Here is a 17,669-nt window from a genome sequence, read left to right as displayed (position 1 = left end):
GCCTCGGAGACCCCACTCCTATAATGTGGCAAGGATATGGTGTTACCAAGTGGTGCCATATGCTTTTTGTAAATCAAAAACGACGGCAACCAGGTGTTGGTGTCTGTAAAAGGCTGTTCAGATGGCAGACTCGAGGGACACAAGATTATCAGTGGTAGAGTGACACCGGTGAAAGCTGCCCTGACATGGAGCCAGTAGGCCACATGACTCCAGGATCCAACCCAACCTAACCGTCGACACAACATACATTCCAGCAGCTTGCAAAGAATGTTTGTGAGGCTGATGAGCCAATATCCATCCAAATCAAGTCGGGTTTTACTGGGTTAAGCACCAGAATGACGGTGGTATCCCGCCATTGCGATGGAAAGTCGCCATCGCACCAGATCCGATTGAAGATGACCAGGAGATGTCGCTCATAGTCAGATGAGAGATGTTTAATCATCTGACCGTGGATCTGATCTAGCCCAGGAGCTGTGGCGGGGCAATGTGCAAGGGCACTGAGGAGCTCCCGAGCTCCCACTATGTAAATAGGGCATTATGGGATTCACTCTGGCATGTAGTGAATGAGAGGACTTTCCCTTCCAGCCACCGTTTGAGAGTGCGAAAGGCTGGGGGGTAATTCTCCGATGCAGAGGCTCAAGCAAAGTGCTCGGCAATCGTGTTTAAGTCGGTAGATAACAGGCCATTTACAGTAACACCGGGAACACCTGTTGGGGTCTGGTACCCAAAAAGACATTTGATCTTCGCCCAGACTTGGGAAGGTGTCATATGGCACCCAATGGTAGAGACGTATCTCTCCTAACACTCCTGCTTCCGCCATTTGATAAGTTGGCAAACACGGGCACGGAGCTATTTAAAGGCTATGAGAGGCTCTAGGGAAGGGTGCTGCTTATGCCACTGGAGAGCTCACCGTCACTCCGTAATTGCTTCAGCGATTTCCGGCAACCACCAAGGGACTGTCTTATGCCGGGGGCACCCCAAAGAGCGAGGGATCGCGGTTTCTATGGCAGAAACAACTGTTCTAGTCACCTGCTCAACCATCATATTGATGTTACCATGTGGGGAAGATTCAACGGTGACAGCAGAGGTGAAAGTTCCTCAGTCCGGCTTGTTTAAAGCCCATCTGGGCTGGCATCCGTGGTCCTGATGCCGGGGCAGTGACAGGAAGATAGAGAAGTGGTCACTACCACACAGCTCAACATGTGCTCTCCAGTGGATAGATGGGAGAAGTCCTGGGCTGCAAATTGATAAATCAATGGCCGAGTAACTACCATGAGCCACACTGAAATGTGTGGTAGCACCAGTATTTAAGAGGCAGAGGTTGAACTGAGACAGTAAAATTTCGACATCTTTGCCTCGGCCAGTAATCACAGTGCCACCCCACAAGGGGTTATGGGCGTTAAAATCTCCCAAAAGTAGGAAAGGTTTAGGGAGTTGATCAATCAGTGCAGCTAATACATTCAGCGGTACTGCACCATCTGGAGGAAGATATATGTTGCAGACAGTTATTTCCTGCGTCGTCCTTATTCTGACAGCCACAGCTTCAAGAGGTGTGTGAAGGGGCACAGTGTCACTACAGACTGAGTTTAGGACATAAATGCAAACTCCATCTGACACTATATTATAGTCGCTACAGTTCTTGTAATATCCCCTAAAGCCACGGAGGGCAAGGGTCCCCATTGCCGGGAACCAGGTTTCCTGGACGGCAATGCAAATAACAGGTATACAGCTTAACAGTTGCCGTAGCTCAGCCAGGCAGTGGAAAAAACCGCAGCAATTTCACTGGAGGATGACATCATCGTGAGACTGGGAAGGCATGGAACATTCAACAAGGCAGTTTATGCCTCAGAGGCAGCTGCTGCCACTGACTTATTGCCTGAGCAGTCCATATCCATTGTGTCCGAGGATCTGGCGAGATCTAGGTCCTCAGTGGATGCCAGAATCTCCACCCCATCTTCAGATGCAGAGCTTGTAGGTAGCAGTGGTGTGGGTGCCACCACAATTTCTTTGGTCTTAGGGGTTTTCTTTTTTGGATTTCTCTCAGTGCTCCTTGGGTTTACCTGGCTGGGGGTTCTTCATTGGCTCAGTCTCCGGGACTGAGGATGAGTGTGAAGCCCTACGACCAGCTGCTTTTGAGCTCTTCAGCCACTGGCACGTGTCATCTTTCCCACTAGCAGAAACCTGGGAAGGGAGTGACCCAAGAGACCCCTTCCTACCACAAGAAGCCCAAGAAGACTTACGCTTCTCCAGCTTAGAAGTGGGGACAGACGTCCCCAACAGCTGGGGGGTGGGGGGAGGGGTGGTTGTTGCTCTCGAAGTAGGTGGTGTGGAAGCAACAGGGAGGGAAATGAAGCTTCCCCCCCCCCCCCCCACCATCAAGGGGGCAGGTGTAGACTTCCAGCTCAGAGAGGGACGGGTTGGCAGAGCTGATGGTGCCAGAACTGTTGCAGCGGCGGTGTAAGAAAATGTCATACGTACAGGACACAGGCATTCAAATTTTCTATTAGCCTCAGTGTAGGTCAGTCAGTCCAGGGTCTTGTACTCTACGATTTTCCTTTCTTTCTGGAGAATCCTGCAGTGTGGCGAGAAAGGTGAATGGTCCTCTCTGCAGTTGACACAGATGGGAGGGGGGCACATGGAGTATTGGGATGTGATGGGTGTCCGCAATCTCGACATGTGACATAGGAAGTACAGCGGGAAGACATGTGGCCGAACTTCCAGCACTTCAAACACCGCATCGGGGAGGGATATAGGGCTTTACATCACAGCAGTAGACCATCACCTTGACCTTCTCAGACAATGTATCACCCTCGAAGGCCAAGATGAAGGCACCAATGGCAACCGGATTATCCCTCGGACCCCAGTGGACGAGTCGGACAAAATGTACACCTCACTGCCCTTGGCACACAGCTCATCGTCAGACTGCAAAAGAAGATCCCTGTGAAATATGATACCCTGGACCATATTTCAGCTCTCATGGGGCGTGATGGTTACAGAAACATCCCCCAGCTTGTCACAAGCAAGTAACGATCAAGACTGACCCAGATCTCATTTTGGACAATCCCTCCACCTCCCCAAACTTGTCCTCTAAATGCTCGACAAAAAACTGAGGCTTCATCATCATGAAAGATTCCCCATCAGCTCTCTAACATACAAGGTACCAGGGCGAATAAGTCCCGCTTACATCCTTAGCCTGACGTTCCTGCCATGGTGTGGCCAGGGAAGGGAATGATTTGGGGGTCAAACTTCTGTGTATTGAACTGAGCTCATGAACGCTTAGAGACTGCTGTGTTTCACCACCAGCAAGAGATGATGGACTACTCTTCATCGTGTGCCATCCTCCCTGATGTCACCCACTCTGACCAGGGGCCCTCTCCACAGGCGCCACCTATGTGCAGAAAAGGCCACCTGGCAGGATGGCCATTGCCGGGAGTCCCAATACCCCAGGAGAATGGGCATCTACCCCTTGGCATACATGGGGAGTTAACGGCACAGGCATCAGCAGAGCGATCCCTGTGTGGTGAGGGGGCTACAACCAACAGGGTACATGGCAGCCCCACCACAACGGACTGGCCATCATGCTGGGTATCAGGTGCAAAGAAGTCCACGGTCATCGTCAAAGCAGAAAGCGATACTGCATAGTGCATGGTGGAAAACACACCAACGAAGGTGTCCTCGCCCAAGAGATGGAGAATGAGTGGGACTTAAATGGGACGACGAGAAAGTGGGCTAAAGATCTCAATGCACGATAGACATGATGCACCATGTAAGGCGCCCTTCCCCATTTGGCTCACTCTTTGGGAAAATTTTGAAGAATGGAGGTCAAACCCTACAGGGGACCATCACAAAGGCCGAAACGTGAGAGACTCCTTTTAGTTGCCTCTTATGACAGGCAGGAATACCTCAGGCCTATCCTAACCCCCAGACCCGCAGGGGGACCTCTCGTGGGCAAGTGCTCTGCTGACTGCAGTACCAAGCACGACTCACGAGCACATCCTCACAGCTTTACTTTTCTGTTAGCATTTAAAATAGATTCAACATAGTTCATGTTTACACTGCACACGAAAGCTGATTCCCACAAAGTAAACGATCAATTCAAAACAGAAAGTGCCATTTGTGAAAATGATTAAACTCAAGTAGTAATGTCTACCAACCTGGTCACTTGACTAGAATACAAATGAGGTGCTGAGATCCATAAATGTGTAAAGCACACAGCCATTGATCCCACATTTAAGTGAATACCAGAGAAACCAGTTATACAGCTTCTCATGAATTTTCATGTATACATGTGGTCCTACAGCACAGCTAAACCTGACTCACAAGATCAGTAGGTTTGAGAAGCATGAATAAATGCTACATTCTTACAATCGACGGTGATGTGCTTTAGGCCCTCGTGATTCTCAGTGCTTCAAATGGATTACTGTATGATAAAATTCATGACTTAATATATTAACTCGTCCAGAAACCCACAAAATTGGTTTACTGACAGTACAACTTTAACATATACTGATATCTTATCTAATTTTACTATAGTATGTAGTGAGCGAATTAGCACATCTGAGGAGTGTGCTGTCATCTATCAGGGTTTATGCTGAGCGGACTGGGACAAAAGTCTGACGCAGTGTGCTACCATCTGGTGGCATTTAAGTAAACTTCTAGTTGAGTGGCAAGGGCTAGCTGTGCACATCGTGAACTGTACACATTGTCTATCAAATCCGTATGTATTTGGCCTGCAAGGCAATTATGTCACGCAAGTTGTCCACAACTGGAGCTGTGCTCGCAACCTTTACGCCAAGTTTCATGGAATCTGGAGGAGCAGTAATGCGGTAGATTTAAGTGCTGCATCTTTCAGATTGCAGCATCTATGTTATGTTTATCAACATTCAAAGAAAAATAACTAATAAATCCCAAAGGTGTCGAAAGTTAGGGTGTTCACATGCTCTTGTGCTCCTACACATCAGCCACCACTGATTGTACCTAAGAAGTCTATGGAAGTTTTGAGGAAATATTGATTATTCTGCGACTAGCGCCATTTAAGCAGTTAGACTACAATGAATGCCTACTCTAAGCCAAACATCATAGGCACGATTGATAATCTTGACAGTACTGGTACTTCTCGACAATAGACTTGAGGAGCAGGTACCTTCAGTGGGAAGTGGCTCAAGAGCATAGAGTGAAGACTATGTTTTCAGCACTTTGGGGACATTGTCAGTACAGACGAATGCCATTTGGTTTAAAAAATGCACCAGAACATTCCAGCATTCATTGGACAAAGTGTTTAAAGGATTGGAACCTTGTCAATATCTGGTGTATCTGGATGAAACAATCATCTTTTCAAGAGGTAAGAAGGGACACAGACAATGACTAAGCTATGTATTCAAGAGGTACATTGTTGTCAGAAGAGGTGTAAGTTCTTTAGCATACTCTGTGTAGACTGCAATTGATATCCAGTCACATCCAGTGGCCTTTCCACTGTTGAGTGTTTTCAGTTGCTTTTCTATCTTTAATCATTTACTTCAATATCTGTTATTCTGTCATTAGTGTGACAATTCAGAGGAGGAACTAGAGCATGATTTTCATCCATGAAATAATTTGGGAAAAATATTTAGTATTTCTGCCTTATCTGTGTCATCCTCTGTGTCAGTGCCATTATGGTCACAGGGTGTCTCGACAGATGGCTTTGATCCATTTACATACTTTTCATTAGACCAAAATTTATTAGGATTTTCTGTCAAGTCAGTAGAGAGAATTTTACTTCCAAATTTGTTGAACACTTCATGCCTAGCACTCTTTATGCTAATTTTGGCTTCGTCTGGTTTTTGTTTGTCTGTGAGGCTTTGGCTATGTGTAAATTTGTTGTGAAGTTCTCTTTGATTTCACAGCAGCTGCCCAACACAATTGTCGAACTACAGAGGGTCTTTTCCATCCTTCCCAATTTTGTTTGTTGCATACCTGTCTCAAGCATATAGTATGATGTTCATGAACTTTGTCCTTTGACTCTCAACATTGTCAGTGATGGAGATATCATTTTCGTGTTTACTTTTAAGGTAATATGAAATCTGTCCCTTGTAATTCTTGCTAAACAGAAAGATATTCCTACCTTTCTTTGTATTCCTAATCACTGTGTATTCACTGATGTTGAAAGGCCTTATGATTCCCAGTTCTATGCTAACTGAGATAGAATATTCAGGTCAGTTTATCACCTGCAGGTCTAAGCTGTTATCTTCCTGAGTCAGTTCTCTCATAGACTGCTCTAGCTTATTTTTGGATATGGCTCACATCAGCACTAATGATGTGTTGATGTGTGCCACTTTAGAGCCTCTATGGTTACAAGTGGCTAGCTGAATCGGTAAAATCTACAAGTCTTGTTTGCGAGATGAAAGAGTTCATTTTCTGTAACATTGCTGACAGGGCCTATTGTGACCTCTGGTACAAAGCCAAGTGGGTCTAAATCAGTGGTGCAACTATGTAGGCTGCAGATACCTCAACTTGCGCCATGGCGTGGTGGGGCATCAGGTCCCGCTTAATAGGTCATGAGTCCACTATACACAGAAGATAGCTACACGGGTAGTGCGTCACTGTCGGAGTGGACTTCGTGATACTTTTTACATCACAGGGTCTCGAAAGGTGCAAGTCAAACACAGGACAAGGTTTGTCTTAGGAACTAAAAATAGTATCCAGAATGAGATTTTCACTCTGCAGCGGAGTGTGCACTGATATGAAACTTCCTGGCAGATTAAAACTGTGTGCCCGACCGAGACTCGAACTCGGGACCTTTGCCTTTTGCGGGCAAGTGCTCTACCATCTGAGCCACCGAAGCACGACTCACGCCCGGTACTCACAGCTTTACTTCTGCCAGTACCTCGTCTCCTACCTTCCAAACTTTACAGAAGCTCTCCTGCGAACCTTGCAGAACTAGCACTCCTGAAAGAAAGGATATTGCTGAGACATGGCTTAGCCACAGCCTGGGGGATGTTTCCAGAATGAGATTTTCACTCTGCAGCGGAGTGTGTGCTGATATGAAACTTCCTGGCAGATTAAAACTGTGTGCCCGACCAAGACTCGAACTCGTGACCTTTGCCTTTCGCGGGCAAATGCTCTACCATCTGAGCTACCGAAGCACGACTCACACCCAGTACTCACAGCTTTACTTCTGCCAGGAGAGCTTCTGTAAAGTTTGGAAGGTAGGAGACGAGGTACTGGCAGAAGTAAAGCTGTGAGTACCGGGCGTGAGTCGTGCTTCGGTAGCTCAGATGGTAGAGCACTTGCCCGCGAAAGGCAAAGGTCCCGAGTTCGAGTCTTGGTCGGGCACACAGTTTTAAAAATAGTATAGTGGTAAACTATTATAGCTGTGTGGAAATGAACCACAGCTCCAGACACTAACAGAAATCACTGAAGCACAAACTGTTACAGGTACAGAAATCTGGCTAAAGCTGTACATAAGTTCAGTGAAAATTTTTACATACGACCTAACAGTGTTCAGAAAGAATAGATTAAATACAATTGGAGGTGGCTTGTTCATTGCTGTCAGAAATAGTTTATCTTGTAGCGAAATCTAAGAAGATAGATCCTGTGAGTTACTACAGGTACAAGTTATACTTAACCGGAATAAATTAATAACTGGTTCCTTTTACGCAGCTCCCAACTCAGATGATACAGTTGCTGAACAATTCAAAGGCGACTTGAGTCTCATTTCAAATACGCAATCCATTCACACATTTATACTTGGTGGTGACTTCAATCTACCCTCAATGTGTTAGTGAAAATACACATTGAAAGTCAGTGGTGGGCAGAAAACATCATTCACAACTGTACCAATTTTCTTAATTAAAACTATTTTGAACAATTTGTTCAGGAGCCCATTTGAAGTGTAAATGGTTGTGAAAACACGTTCAACCTCTTAGCAACAAAAAATCCTGAATAAATAGGCAACATTATGGAAGATACAGGGATTAGTGACCACAAGATCTTTGTAGCAAGACTTAATTCTGTAACATCCAAATTCACGAAAAACAAATGCAGCATATATCTATTTCAAAAAGCAGATAAAAATTTGCTTGAAGCCTTCCTAAGAGACGGCCTCCATTCCTTCTGAAATAACTATGAAAGTATAGCCTAGATGTGGCTAAAATTTAAAGAAATAACATCGAGAGCAATGGAAAGATTTAAACCAAATTAATAAGAGATAAAACTGAGCCACTATGGTACACAAAACAGGGCAGTAATTCTTACAGAAGCAATGCATGTCAAATTTAAAAGAATGTAAAATCCCCAAGATTGCTGAAGTTTTACATAAGCTCAAAATTTAGCACAAACTTTAATACAAGAAGCTTTTAACAGGTTCCACAATGAAACTTTGACTTGAAATCTGACAGAAAATCCAAAGAGATTCTTACTGTATGCAAAAATACATCAGTGGCAAGACAAAATCAACACCTACACTGCATGATAGAAATTGAAATGTTACTGATGACAGTGCTACTGAAGTGGAATTACTAAATATGGTTTCTGGCATTAGTTCACCAATGACAACAAAGTAAATATTCCAGAATTCAAATCAAGAACTCTGTCAACACGTGTAACTTAGAAATAGACTCCTTCAGTGTAGCAAAGCAACTTGAATCGCTTAATGAAGACAAATCCTATTGTATAACAATTAGCCACAAACATAATATGCTGTTGTAGCAGGAGGAGGGGTGATACTCCCATGTGGTGCATTCCAGGTAGCAGATAGGGGGATCCTCACTGGCTTACATTGGTGTTGAGTGAAATAAAATAACTCTCGTTGACCAAACTCATCCTCTGCAGTTAACAACTTTAGTTATAAATCGGAGCTTGCTCCAGCTGAGGTTAATTACCTTTGAAAGTTAAGTATGGAAAGATCTTTTAAGGAAAAAAATGCCACCACCCTGCCCAAAAAGGCAGTTAAGGATACATCGGATTCAGTGGGTAACCAACTAGAAGACAGCAACAAATCAGTGTGTTTGCAATCACCCTACTGCACACTAACACATAAAAGACAAATCAAAGGAGCAAATAAATTATTTAGTAACACACAACATAAACTCACTACTTATGACGGGAAAACTCAAGAATTTCACAGATGAATTAAATAAACAAAAACTTTTAATAGCAGGTTCAAAGAAACATGATAGAAGACCTGTAAAAATCTCAAGGATATAGATTGTATAAAGGGAAACCAGGACAGATGGTTATGAAGTAGTGTCCCAATTAGGAGCAAGCTTTATAGTGAATATAAATGTAATAAATTCAACAACTAATTTTCAAGCTATATCACCAAGAATTGCAACAGTGACTTTTAAAATTATGAATAAAACTTACACAATTACAAATGTTCATGCTCCCACACGTGGGGGGGGGGGGGGCAACCAAAGGAAGAGGTAGATCACTTTTGGGACCTTCTCCAATGAACTGGGAAGAGAATACATAAAGGGAATATAAAAATGTTATTGGGAGACTTCAATACCCAGCTGTGAAAAGAAAAGAAATAAAAGATATAATTGGAAAATGGAGTCCACAAAACTTTACAAACAAGAATGGTCAAAGACTTTTAGAAGTCTGAAGAGAACACAACCTTATATTTAAATCAACATACTTCAAGAGGAAGCCAAATAAACTTGAACCATTGAAACACCCAGACTGGATGGCAGAGGAGTGTTTGTTAGATGTCTGTGTAGACAAAAATTTTCCTAAGGTAATCTACAATGTTAAAGTACTGAGAGGAGAATGCTAGTTAAAATTAAACTCAAATTCAGTCCATTAATGAAAAATAATGGAAAACTAATAAAACAAAAAGGAAGTATGATCCATATCAGCTAATCAAAAATGACAAATGCCAACAAATAACACAAACCATTAATTTAACAGATGATGTAGAAGAACTGGGAAGTCTGAAGAAACAAGCAGAGAATCTAGCTCCTTTGAACCCACAAAGAAAACATGCAAGGTGGACACCAGAATATGACAAATTCCAGGAATAAAGACACCAAACACAGTTCTGTTTTCTGTGTTTGAAACTTTTCCAAACACAGAAAACAGAGGAATGTCATCAACTTAAAAAATGAAACGAAAAAATTCACACAAAACATTAGAAGAATTAAGAGAGGATTTCAAAGACACAGAATAAATTCTATGGGAGATAATTATCCAAAAAATTCCAGAAACTACTACTACAAAATCTTTGGGAAACAACTCCAACAGTATGAGCCCTCTATGCTAATACTGGAAGATGAATATGGAAGAATGGCACACAGTAAAAAAGAAAATGCTGAAATTATGCCAAAAGCATTTATAAACTTTTTAACTGTGAAGAACCTACAGAACTCTTACAAATCAACATAACACCCCAATAAAAACCAAAGCTAGCAAATCAGAACTTTCAAAGAAGCAAAAAGGAGCCCTTCATGACAAAGTTATAAAGCATGTAGAGAAGAGCGTGTTTTTGTTGAATTGTGGAAATACTGAAGTGACTAATCAAGGCCTCCTTACACAAAGCTCTAACAAAAAACTGGATAATAGAACAGTTCCCCAAACATTGGGCCACAGTCATCATCCTCCCACTACGAAAGAAAGGGGGATAGGAGCAATCTGGAAAATTACATAGGAATCTCTGCCCTAGACTGTACAGACAAGATTTTATCCAAGATCCTACATGGAAGAATCAAGGAACAGCTAGAACAACAGTTAAGGGAATAATAGGGAGTTTTCAGACTACTGAGAAGCTGTGCAGAGAACACAGTTTTAAACTGATTATGGCATTCTACAGGAAACAGGACAAACCTCTGGCAATAACATTAGTTGATTTTAAGAAGGCGTATGATTGTCTCCACAGCCCTTCAAGATTAAAAATTTAAAGGTATCTGGACTCCATTCAAAACTAATTGGACTTAATCTAACCAACACCAAACTCACAGTTAAGTTTAGAGGAGAAATTTCTGGCCCATTCCCCATAAAAACAGGCTTAAGACAAGATGACTATCACCATTACTGTTCACCTGAGCACTGGAATACATAATGAGAGAACGGTACACATACAACGCAAAGAACACAAGAAAATCAGTCTTCTGTTTCTCATGGCTTCATATGTATTTTACGTGTTTCAATAAATTTGGTCATTACTACGCAACTTCCAACCTTTCATAGTTTTTTGTGCATCTAATATTTTTCTAATGATTTGGCTTTCTAGTACTTCTAATTTATCTAAATTATAGTTTGATACTAGACATTCAGTTGCATGTAGACATTCTGACTTCACTACTGTACTGTAATGCCTTATTTTTGCATTTTCAGACAGTCCTTTGCTGTTCAAAAGTGGCTCTAAGCACTATGGGACTCAACATCTGATGTCATCAGTCCCCTAGACTTAGATCTACTTAAACCTAACTAACCTAAGGACATCACACACATCCATGCCCGAGACAGGATTCGAACCTGCGACTGTAGCAGCAGCTCGGTTACGGACTGAAGCGCCTAGAACCACTCGACCATAGTGGCCGGCTCCTTTGCTGTTGTAATAGTTTTTAGTTAGTTCCCATTTTATGTATTCCTTCCTCTATCGCAACAAACCATTTTCTTGGATTATCTCCACAAGATATTTAAATCTTTTAACCATTTTATTCTTATTGTTTATTCACTTTTTGCAGCTCTGAAATTATACGTTATGAAACAATGAAGAAGGAATTGTGACATTTTTGCAATCACTGCAACTTCGTATTACGCATTTTGCCTATTTTTAACAGTATCACACCATAAATAAAGCAAAAATATCACCTGGAACAAAAGCAGCAGGCAGCCAGAGAATGCAACTGAGACCAAGAAGAGCCACAATACAGGATGAGAAATTTTTATGATATCAGGGAGGAACAAGGAGAAATCCCTCCCATATGTAAGTTACATGGCTCAGCCTAAAAATGATCAGTGTCATTATCTTTATAAGAAATCCCTCTTCTCTGCAAAGAAAGAAATAACACTGTTAGGCTCAATAGGTCCAAGTATTGACAGAGAAAAGTATAACAAATCAATATGTGCAGCATTAGGAATAAAATATTAGAATTAGAACATTAGTGTAGAAGTAAGAAAGTAGATGCAGCTTGTGTTTTGGAGCACTGGTTAACTGAATCTGAAATAGATATTTTTGGTTCCTCAAGGATATGCTGTGGCCAATATTATGTGTAGAAAAGAGGAAAAAAAATGGTGGAGTTGTAATTTTTCTCAAAGACAGTCTGAAATTCACAAAAGTTGATGTAAGTCAATTTTGTTCTGAAGTAGCTTGTGAGTTAAGCTGCATAAAGCTGACAGATGAGACTGCGATAGACAGATCTCTAAATGGAGAGGTAGAAGTATTCATTTAAAAAATAGCAAGGAAAAAAGAAAATATCACTATCTGCAGTGACTTCAATATAGAAGTGTCAAACTGTGGCAAGTAAGTGTCAAGAACTTTTTTCAATATCGTAAGGTAATCAAATTTATTCTGTACAAATAAAAATACTACTTGCCAAGAAGCCTGCTCAGATAATATTATTGTTAACTTCCCTAGTGAGATTTTTTACTGCTGGTCATGCAAATGGATGTTTCTCTGACCCTGGACCATTATTCCTCAGACTCTACAGCAAACTGTCAGGTCACATCAGTAATATAACCCACGATGAAAATGAGGTGTCTTGGGTGAGAAGTCAGATAGACAAATTTGTGAACTGTTTGCTGATAGGCTGTTATATAAAATGGGACTTTTTGTATGAAACAGAGATTGAACAAAATAATGTTGAGACTATGTTTGACAGATTCACTAGCAAATATATTGAAGTGTGGTACCCCTAAGAAAAACTAAGTTTAAATGTAAGCCCAAAACAAAGTAGCAAATTGGTATACTAAAGAACTGAAAACATTAGGGAACAAATGTTATTGCAAAATGCATATAAAAACAACTGTGGGAAGGACAGCAAAGAAGCTGATACAGATTATAAGAAGTATCAGAAGTATAAAAAATTTTCTAAAACTAAGTTGCTTAATGAGAAAATATTATTGTATGAAAGCTTTATAGAAACTCCACCAAACAAGTGCAAAGCAGCATGGCAGATTATCACACAAGAACACTCCCCCAACCAAACACAGGAAGTATCACTTGAATGAGACCAACTGAATGAGTTCTTTGTGACCTCAGTGAAAGAAACTGCAAACAGAATAAACTTGGCCAACACATCTGCAAGCGAACAACTTGGTAAGCGGCTGCCAGTGAAACAGTTTTTTCAGTGGAAAATTATCACATCCACAGATGTAATAAAAGCAGTAAAAAAACCTCCAACTCTGAAACTATGGATAATTACTGGCTATCCAACTACATTATCAAGAAAACTATTCATTTTATCTGTGAACCTTTAGCCTTCAGTTTTAACAAATGTGTTCAGCTTTGAATTTTCCCTGCATCATTTAAAATTTCTAAAGATATACCAATTTTTAAAAAGGAGACAAATCTCCCCCGAAATTATTTCCTAGTCTCAATAGCTCCTGTAACTTCTAAAATATTTGAAACTCTTATACATAATCAATTAAGTGATAATTCTGAAGAACATAATCTCCTTTCGAACAAACAGTTTGGTTACAGACAAGGAAAAAATACCACCTCAGTGGTTCTTGACATTATAAACCAGATAAATCACTGCTTTTGAAACTAGGGTTTTATGTGACCTAAGTACAGCCTTTGATTGTATCCCTTATGAAATATTAAGAAACTTGAATTTTATGAAGTACAAACAACAGCAATAAAAATACTTTCTTCATACTTAAGACACAAAAAACAATATGTTTCTGTGAGAAACGGGCATTGTTTAATGAAAATGGTAGAGACAGGGTTACCACTGGGATCAGTGCTTGGACCATTCTTTTCCATAATTGCTATCAATGACTCGTCACAACATGTTCCTTAATTTGTGGTCTGCTATGTGGATGACCCAACAATTATTGCTGTATTGATCTCAATAAACGATTAACAGACAGGGTACTTATGATGCTGACACCAAAATTTCGAGAGTGCTCAGCAAAGAGGAGAAGAGGAATCTAAATTTGTCCTCAGTGCCAGTTATCCTAGCAGACTATATGCACAAGTTTCAAGTCAATTTCTATGTTTTCTGAAATATAATACCAGATTCTCACTGACAGTAAAAATTAATCATGGGGAGTCGGTAAGAAATGAAACATAGGCGCATGTGTTTGAGCATATTACAGTAATCACAAAAGCAGATCACAGAGAGACAGACATTGGTATAACAGGTAAACTGGTGGGCCTACATTAATGTGGATACTTAGCTCTTCCCACACACATATATACCTATGATTCTTCCTTTCTTCTCTCACAACTGGTCTATAGCAGTGTCAAGTTAAGTGAAGGGCACTAAACTGACACCTTTAAGCTGTTTGTAATTAAGTGATGAATCTGGGCATATTTCCTGAAAGACAAATATGCCGTAGTGACAGCCATCGACAATGCTGGAGATAGTCAAACTACCTCTGATTGACTACTATATCACTACTTCATCTTTTCAAAAGTTTTTGAGAGAATGTACACACAAATAACTGAGCATAACCACCAACCAGCTGTCCCTCAGAATGAATGGCCTCCACCAAACTGTGGCCAAGAATGGAGTTAACCACCCAATGGTCAATACACTGCTGAGCACAACATGCTTAAGTTCAATGGCTGTTTCACAACCCTTGTCATTTGGATCCTCCCCTCCAGCACCACCTTTACTGAATTATGCAGATGAGAGGATAACACATACTCCTGGCCTCAGTCTCCACTAACCCACTGTTCCTACTACTGCTACCCAACAGTTTCCCCTTCCTCTGTCCTGTTACCACCACCCAATCCATACCTCCACATCATCTTCATTTTGCGCCACACGAACTCACCTGCTCCGGTGTCCATACACTGCATGAATAGCCCATGCACTACCACCTCTTATTCCCACATTTCTATCCAGCCAACCAGCTGCTCCCTGTAAACCATTATCTACCCACCCCTAACCTCTCATTCTGTTTCCCACCTCCACCTCCTCCTCCCTCTACCCACCTATGTAGCACTAGCCCTCCCCCTAGTCCTTTGGGGTACTGGATTCGATTCCAGGCTGGGTCGGAAATTCTCTCTTCACACGGACTGGGTGTTGTTGTGTCATCATCATCATCATCATCATCATCATCATCATAATCACCACCACCAACACACAAATCACTATAGTGATGCTGAATAAAAAGACTTGCACTGGGTGGCCGAGCAAACCCAGATGGGTTCTCCCAGTCAATAATGCCATACAATTATTTCATTTTCATATGCTTTATGCCACAAAATTACATTTGTTTTGGAGATCTAGCAAATTTTTATTATGCCAATCTCCACCTAGTGGCATAGTGTTCGGCAAGGTAAAAAGTTCAAAAGCTGAATTACAGTCACGGAAATACAATAGTAGACATGGCACACAGTGCTGTGAGGCTTACTTTACATAGTCCGGCACAATCACTCAAAACATTCACGTGTGTGAACTCTATCGCACATCTGTTGTACTCAAAATCAACACTTCAGAATATCATTTCTTTAAAGAAAGGAAAACAATGTGACCCCTTCAAAGTCAAAGTGCTTGTAGCACTGAGCAACATGGATGAGGATGTCAATTTTATGATTGTGTTGGTCACTAAAATTGCCATACTATATCTAATTAAAATGATCAAGGTGCTCACTAAACCCTAAAATAGTATCTATAATCCCATCTATTGATTACTAAAAAAAAAAAAAAAAATACCAATTCCCATACCTCTATCCAAGATATTATGGAAGTAATTGGAATGAATAAAGAATGTATCTAACATTCATCTCATTACATCAGCCATTTTTGGCGTTTCAATTTTTCTGTGTCTTTGAGAGGATTACGTTTATGAGAAGGTACTAATACTAAGAAAATCTTGCTATACCAACAGTTTTCTGAGGAGCAGAAAGGGATGGAAAGTCACGGCAGCTATAGGCAGTGAGACTGCATAATTCAAAACCAAATTACACAAATTAATAGTTACAACATAGCAATTAGTGTCATCCAGTGCTTTTTTTCACTTAAATTACCTCACAAGCATACCATAGCAGGAAAACAGCACCATTGAAAATGCGCAAAAGTAATCCATTTGTTCAGTAAGCACTGTATCTCTTGCATGAAACACTGCTGACCACAACCATGCATTCAAGCAGACCTGTAAGTAATTCTCCATTAACACTGGGGAAGAATTTCAGACATTCATACGCAAAGATGAAATCAAATGTAGCATACCGCCCCATACACATGCCAGAACCAATACATTGGGCTATCTCTCCTTACTTCCTTGTGAAACCTCCTCAGCATCAAAAGATGAGAGACAAAATTCATCACAGAAAAAATGAAGGAGGCTGGTTCTTGCACGCCAAGAAAACGTATAAAGGGCCACTGAAAAAGAAACCAATATTAGTGCTCACGATAACCATTCAATGAAATCTGTTTTTACTCCACAATCCGGACTGCCTCACTTTTCCATGAAACTGTGGAACATCCCAATTACGTCTTAAGAAGTTTTCAACTGTATGCCACATACAGCTGTACTGGCACTCTTCCCTACAAGTCCATTTTAGCGCTCTTTGGTAGAACGGCTGAACTGACGTGGAGAAGTCCAGGCCATCTATAAATGAAAGACGGTGATGTGCGTAAAAATGTTTTACAATTTCACTTCCCTGTAGAAATAATTATTTCACATAGGTACCTTTCGTGCAGTTTTGTCCGACACATCTGTCAACACAGTTTTTATAGAACAGGGTTCTATCGCCAACAGACGCCGCAACAACATTAAACAATCCTGTCGTTACTAGCCATGCTACTATAAGTGACATTTTCACCAATTTTTCGTTCTACGCCTTCAACATTATTTACTACGATATGAAAAAATATCATAATGTAATCACACACATGTTATCAAACACAGAACTTCGTATGACAGCCGGCATGTACTTCCACCCACTTGCATCGTCAATGTAAACACCACTGACCACACACATAAATAGCGTGGCACCACTGCGAGTATGAATCGACAAGGGCGAATACGAGGAATAGCAGGTATCTATGGGAGAAACACGCACAAACGTTACTACAGCATCGTCCCGATAATGCGAACCCAACAGTGCACTGATAAAGGCAAAACGCGGATAATCCTGTTGAAGTGAAATGTTCATGTTGACATTTAGGTGAAACCTCTCTGCTAAGTAGCTGCATGCGAAATTCATGAAATGTCTGTTGCTGTACCGAATACATATTCTAAGAACTACGCCGCGCATTTGCTTTATTAATTCCATTAAGGTATATTGTGCTCTTTTCTTTGAATTCCTGCAATAGGTTATGGGCCCAATCTGTGGTTGTTTCAAGGAAAGAAATTGGCTTCAATAGTTTTGCAACTAGTGACTCCAGAAACAAGTTTGCCTGTTCTGTTTGATTCGTGCGGTTCATGCTAAAAATTGTCCGGCACGTTCTAGTATGTAATTTTTGCAGTTGTAAACCTGAAACGTTTTACGTGACCAAAATGGATTTCTATAGTATTAAGAAATTATAAAAAGTGGACCATATGGAAGTTTGCAGTAAGAAACTCATAAC

General features: G+C 41.1%; 1 protein-coding gene across 1 annotated transcript in view; it reads right to left on the bottom strand.

Moving 5' to 3' along the window:
* Positions 1-17,175, bottom strand: part of LOC126253039 (post-GPI attachment to proteins factor 3) — a 96,457-nt gene extending 79,282 nt beyond the window's left edge. Inside the window, exons 1-4 of the mRNA XM_049954108.1 lie at positions 16,789-17,175; positions 16,559-16,707; positions 16,326-16,478; positions 16,124-16,248 (exon numbers count right to left, since the gene is read on the bottom strand). Of these exons, the coding sequence (XP_049810065.1) occupies positions 16,124-16,248; positions 16,326-16,478; positions 16,559-16,707; positions 16,789-16,915 (554 nt within the window). The 5' untranslated portion in view covers positions 16,916-17,175. The remainder of the gene's footprint in view (positions 1-16,123; positions 16,249-16,325; positions 16,479-16,558; positions 16,708-16,788) is intronic.
* Between the last annotated feature and the right edge of the window lie 494 nt (positions 17,176-17,669).

Source organism: Schistocerca nitens, chromosome 4, assembly GCF_023898315.1.
Source record: "Schistocerca nitens isolate TAMUIC-IGC-003100 chromosome 4, iqSchNite1.1, whole genome shotgun sequence".
Taxonomy (NCBI): domain Eukaryota; kingdom Metazoa; phylum Arthropoda; class Insecta; order Orthoptera; family Acrididae; genus Schistocerca; species Schistocerca nitens.
The sequence above is the reverse complement of the archived record's forward strand: the minus strand, read 5'-3'. Positions and strand labels throughout refer to the sequence as shown.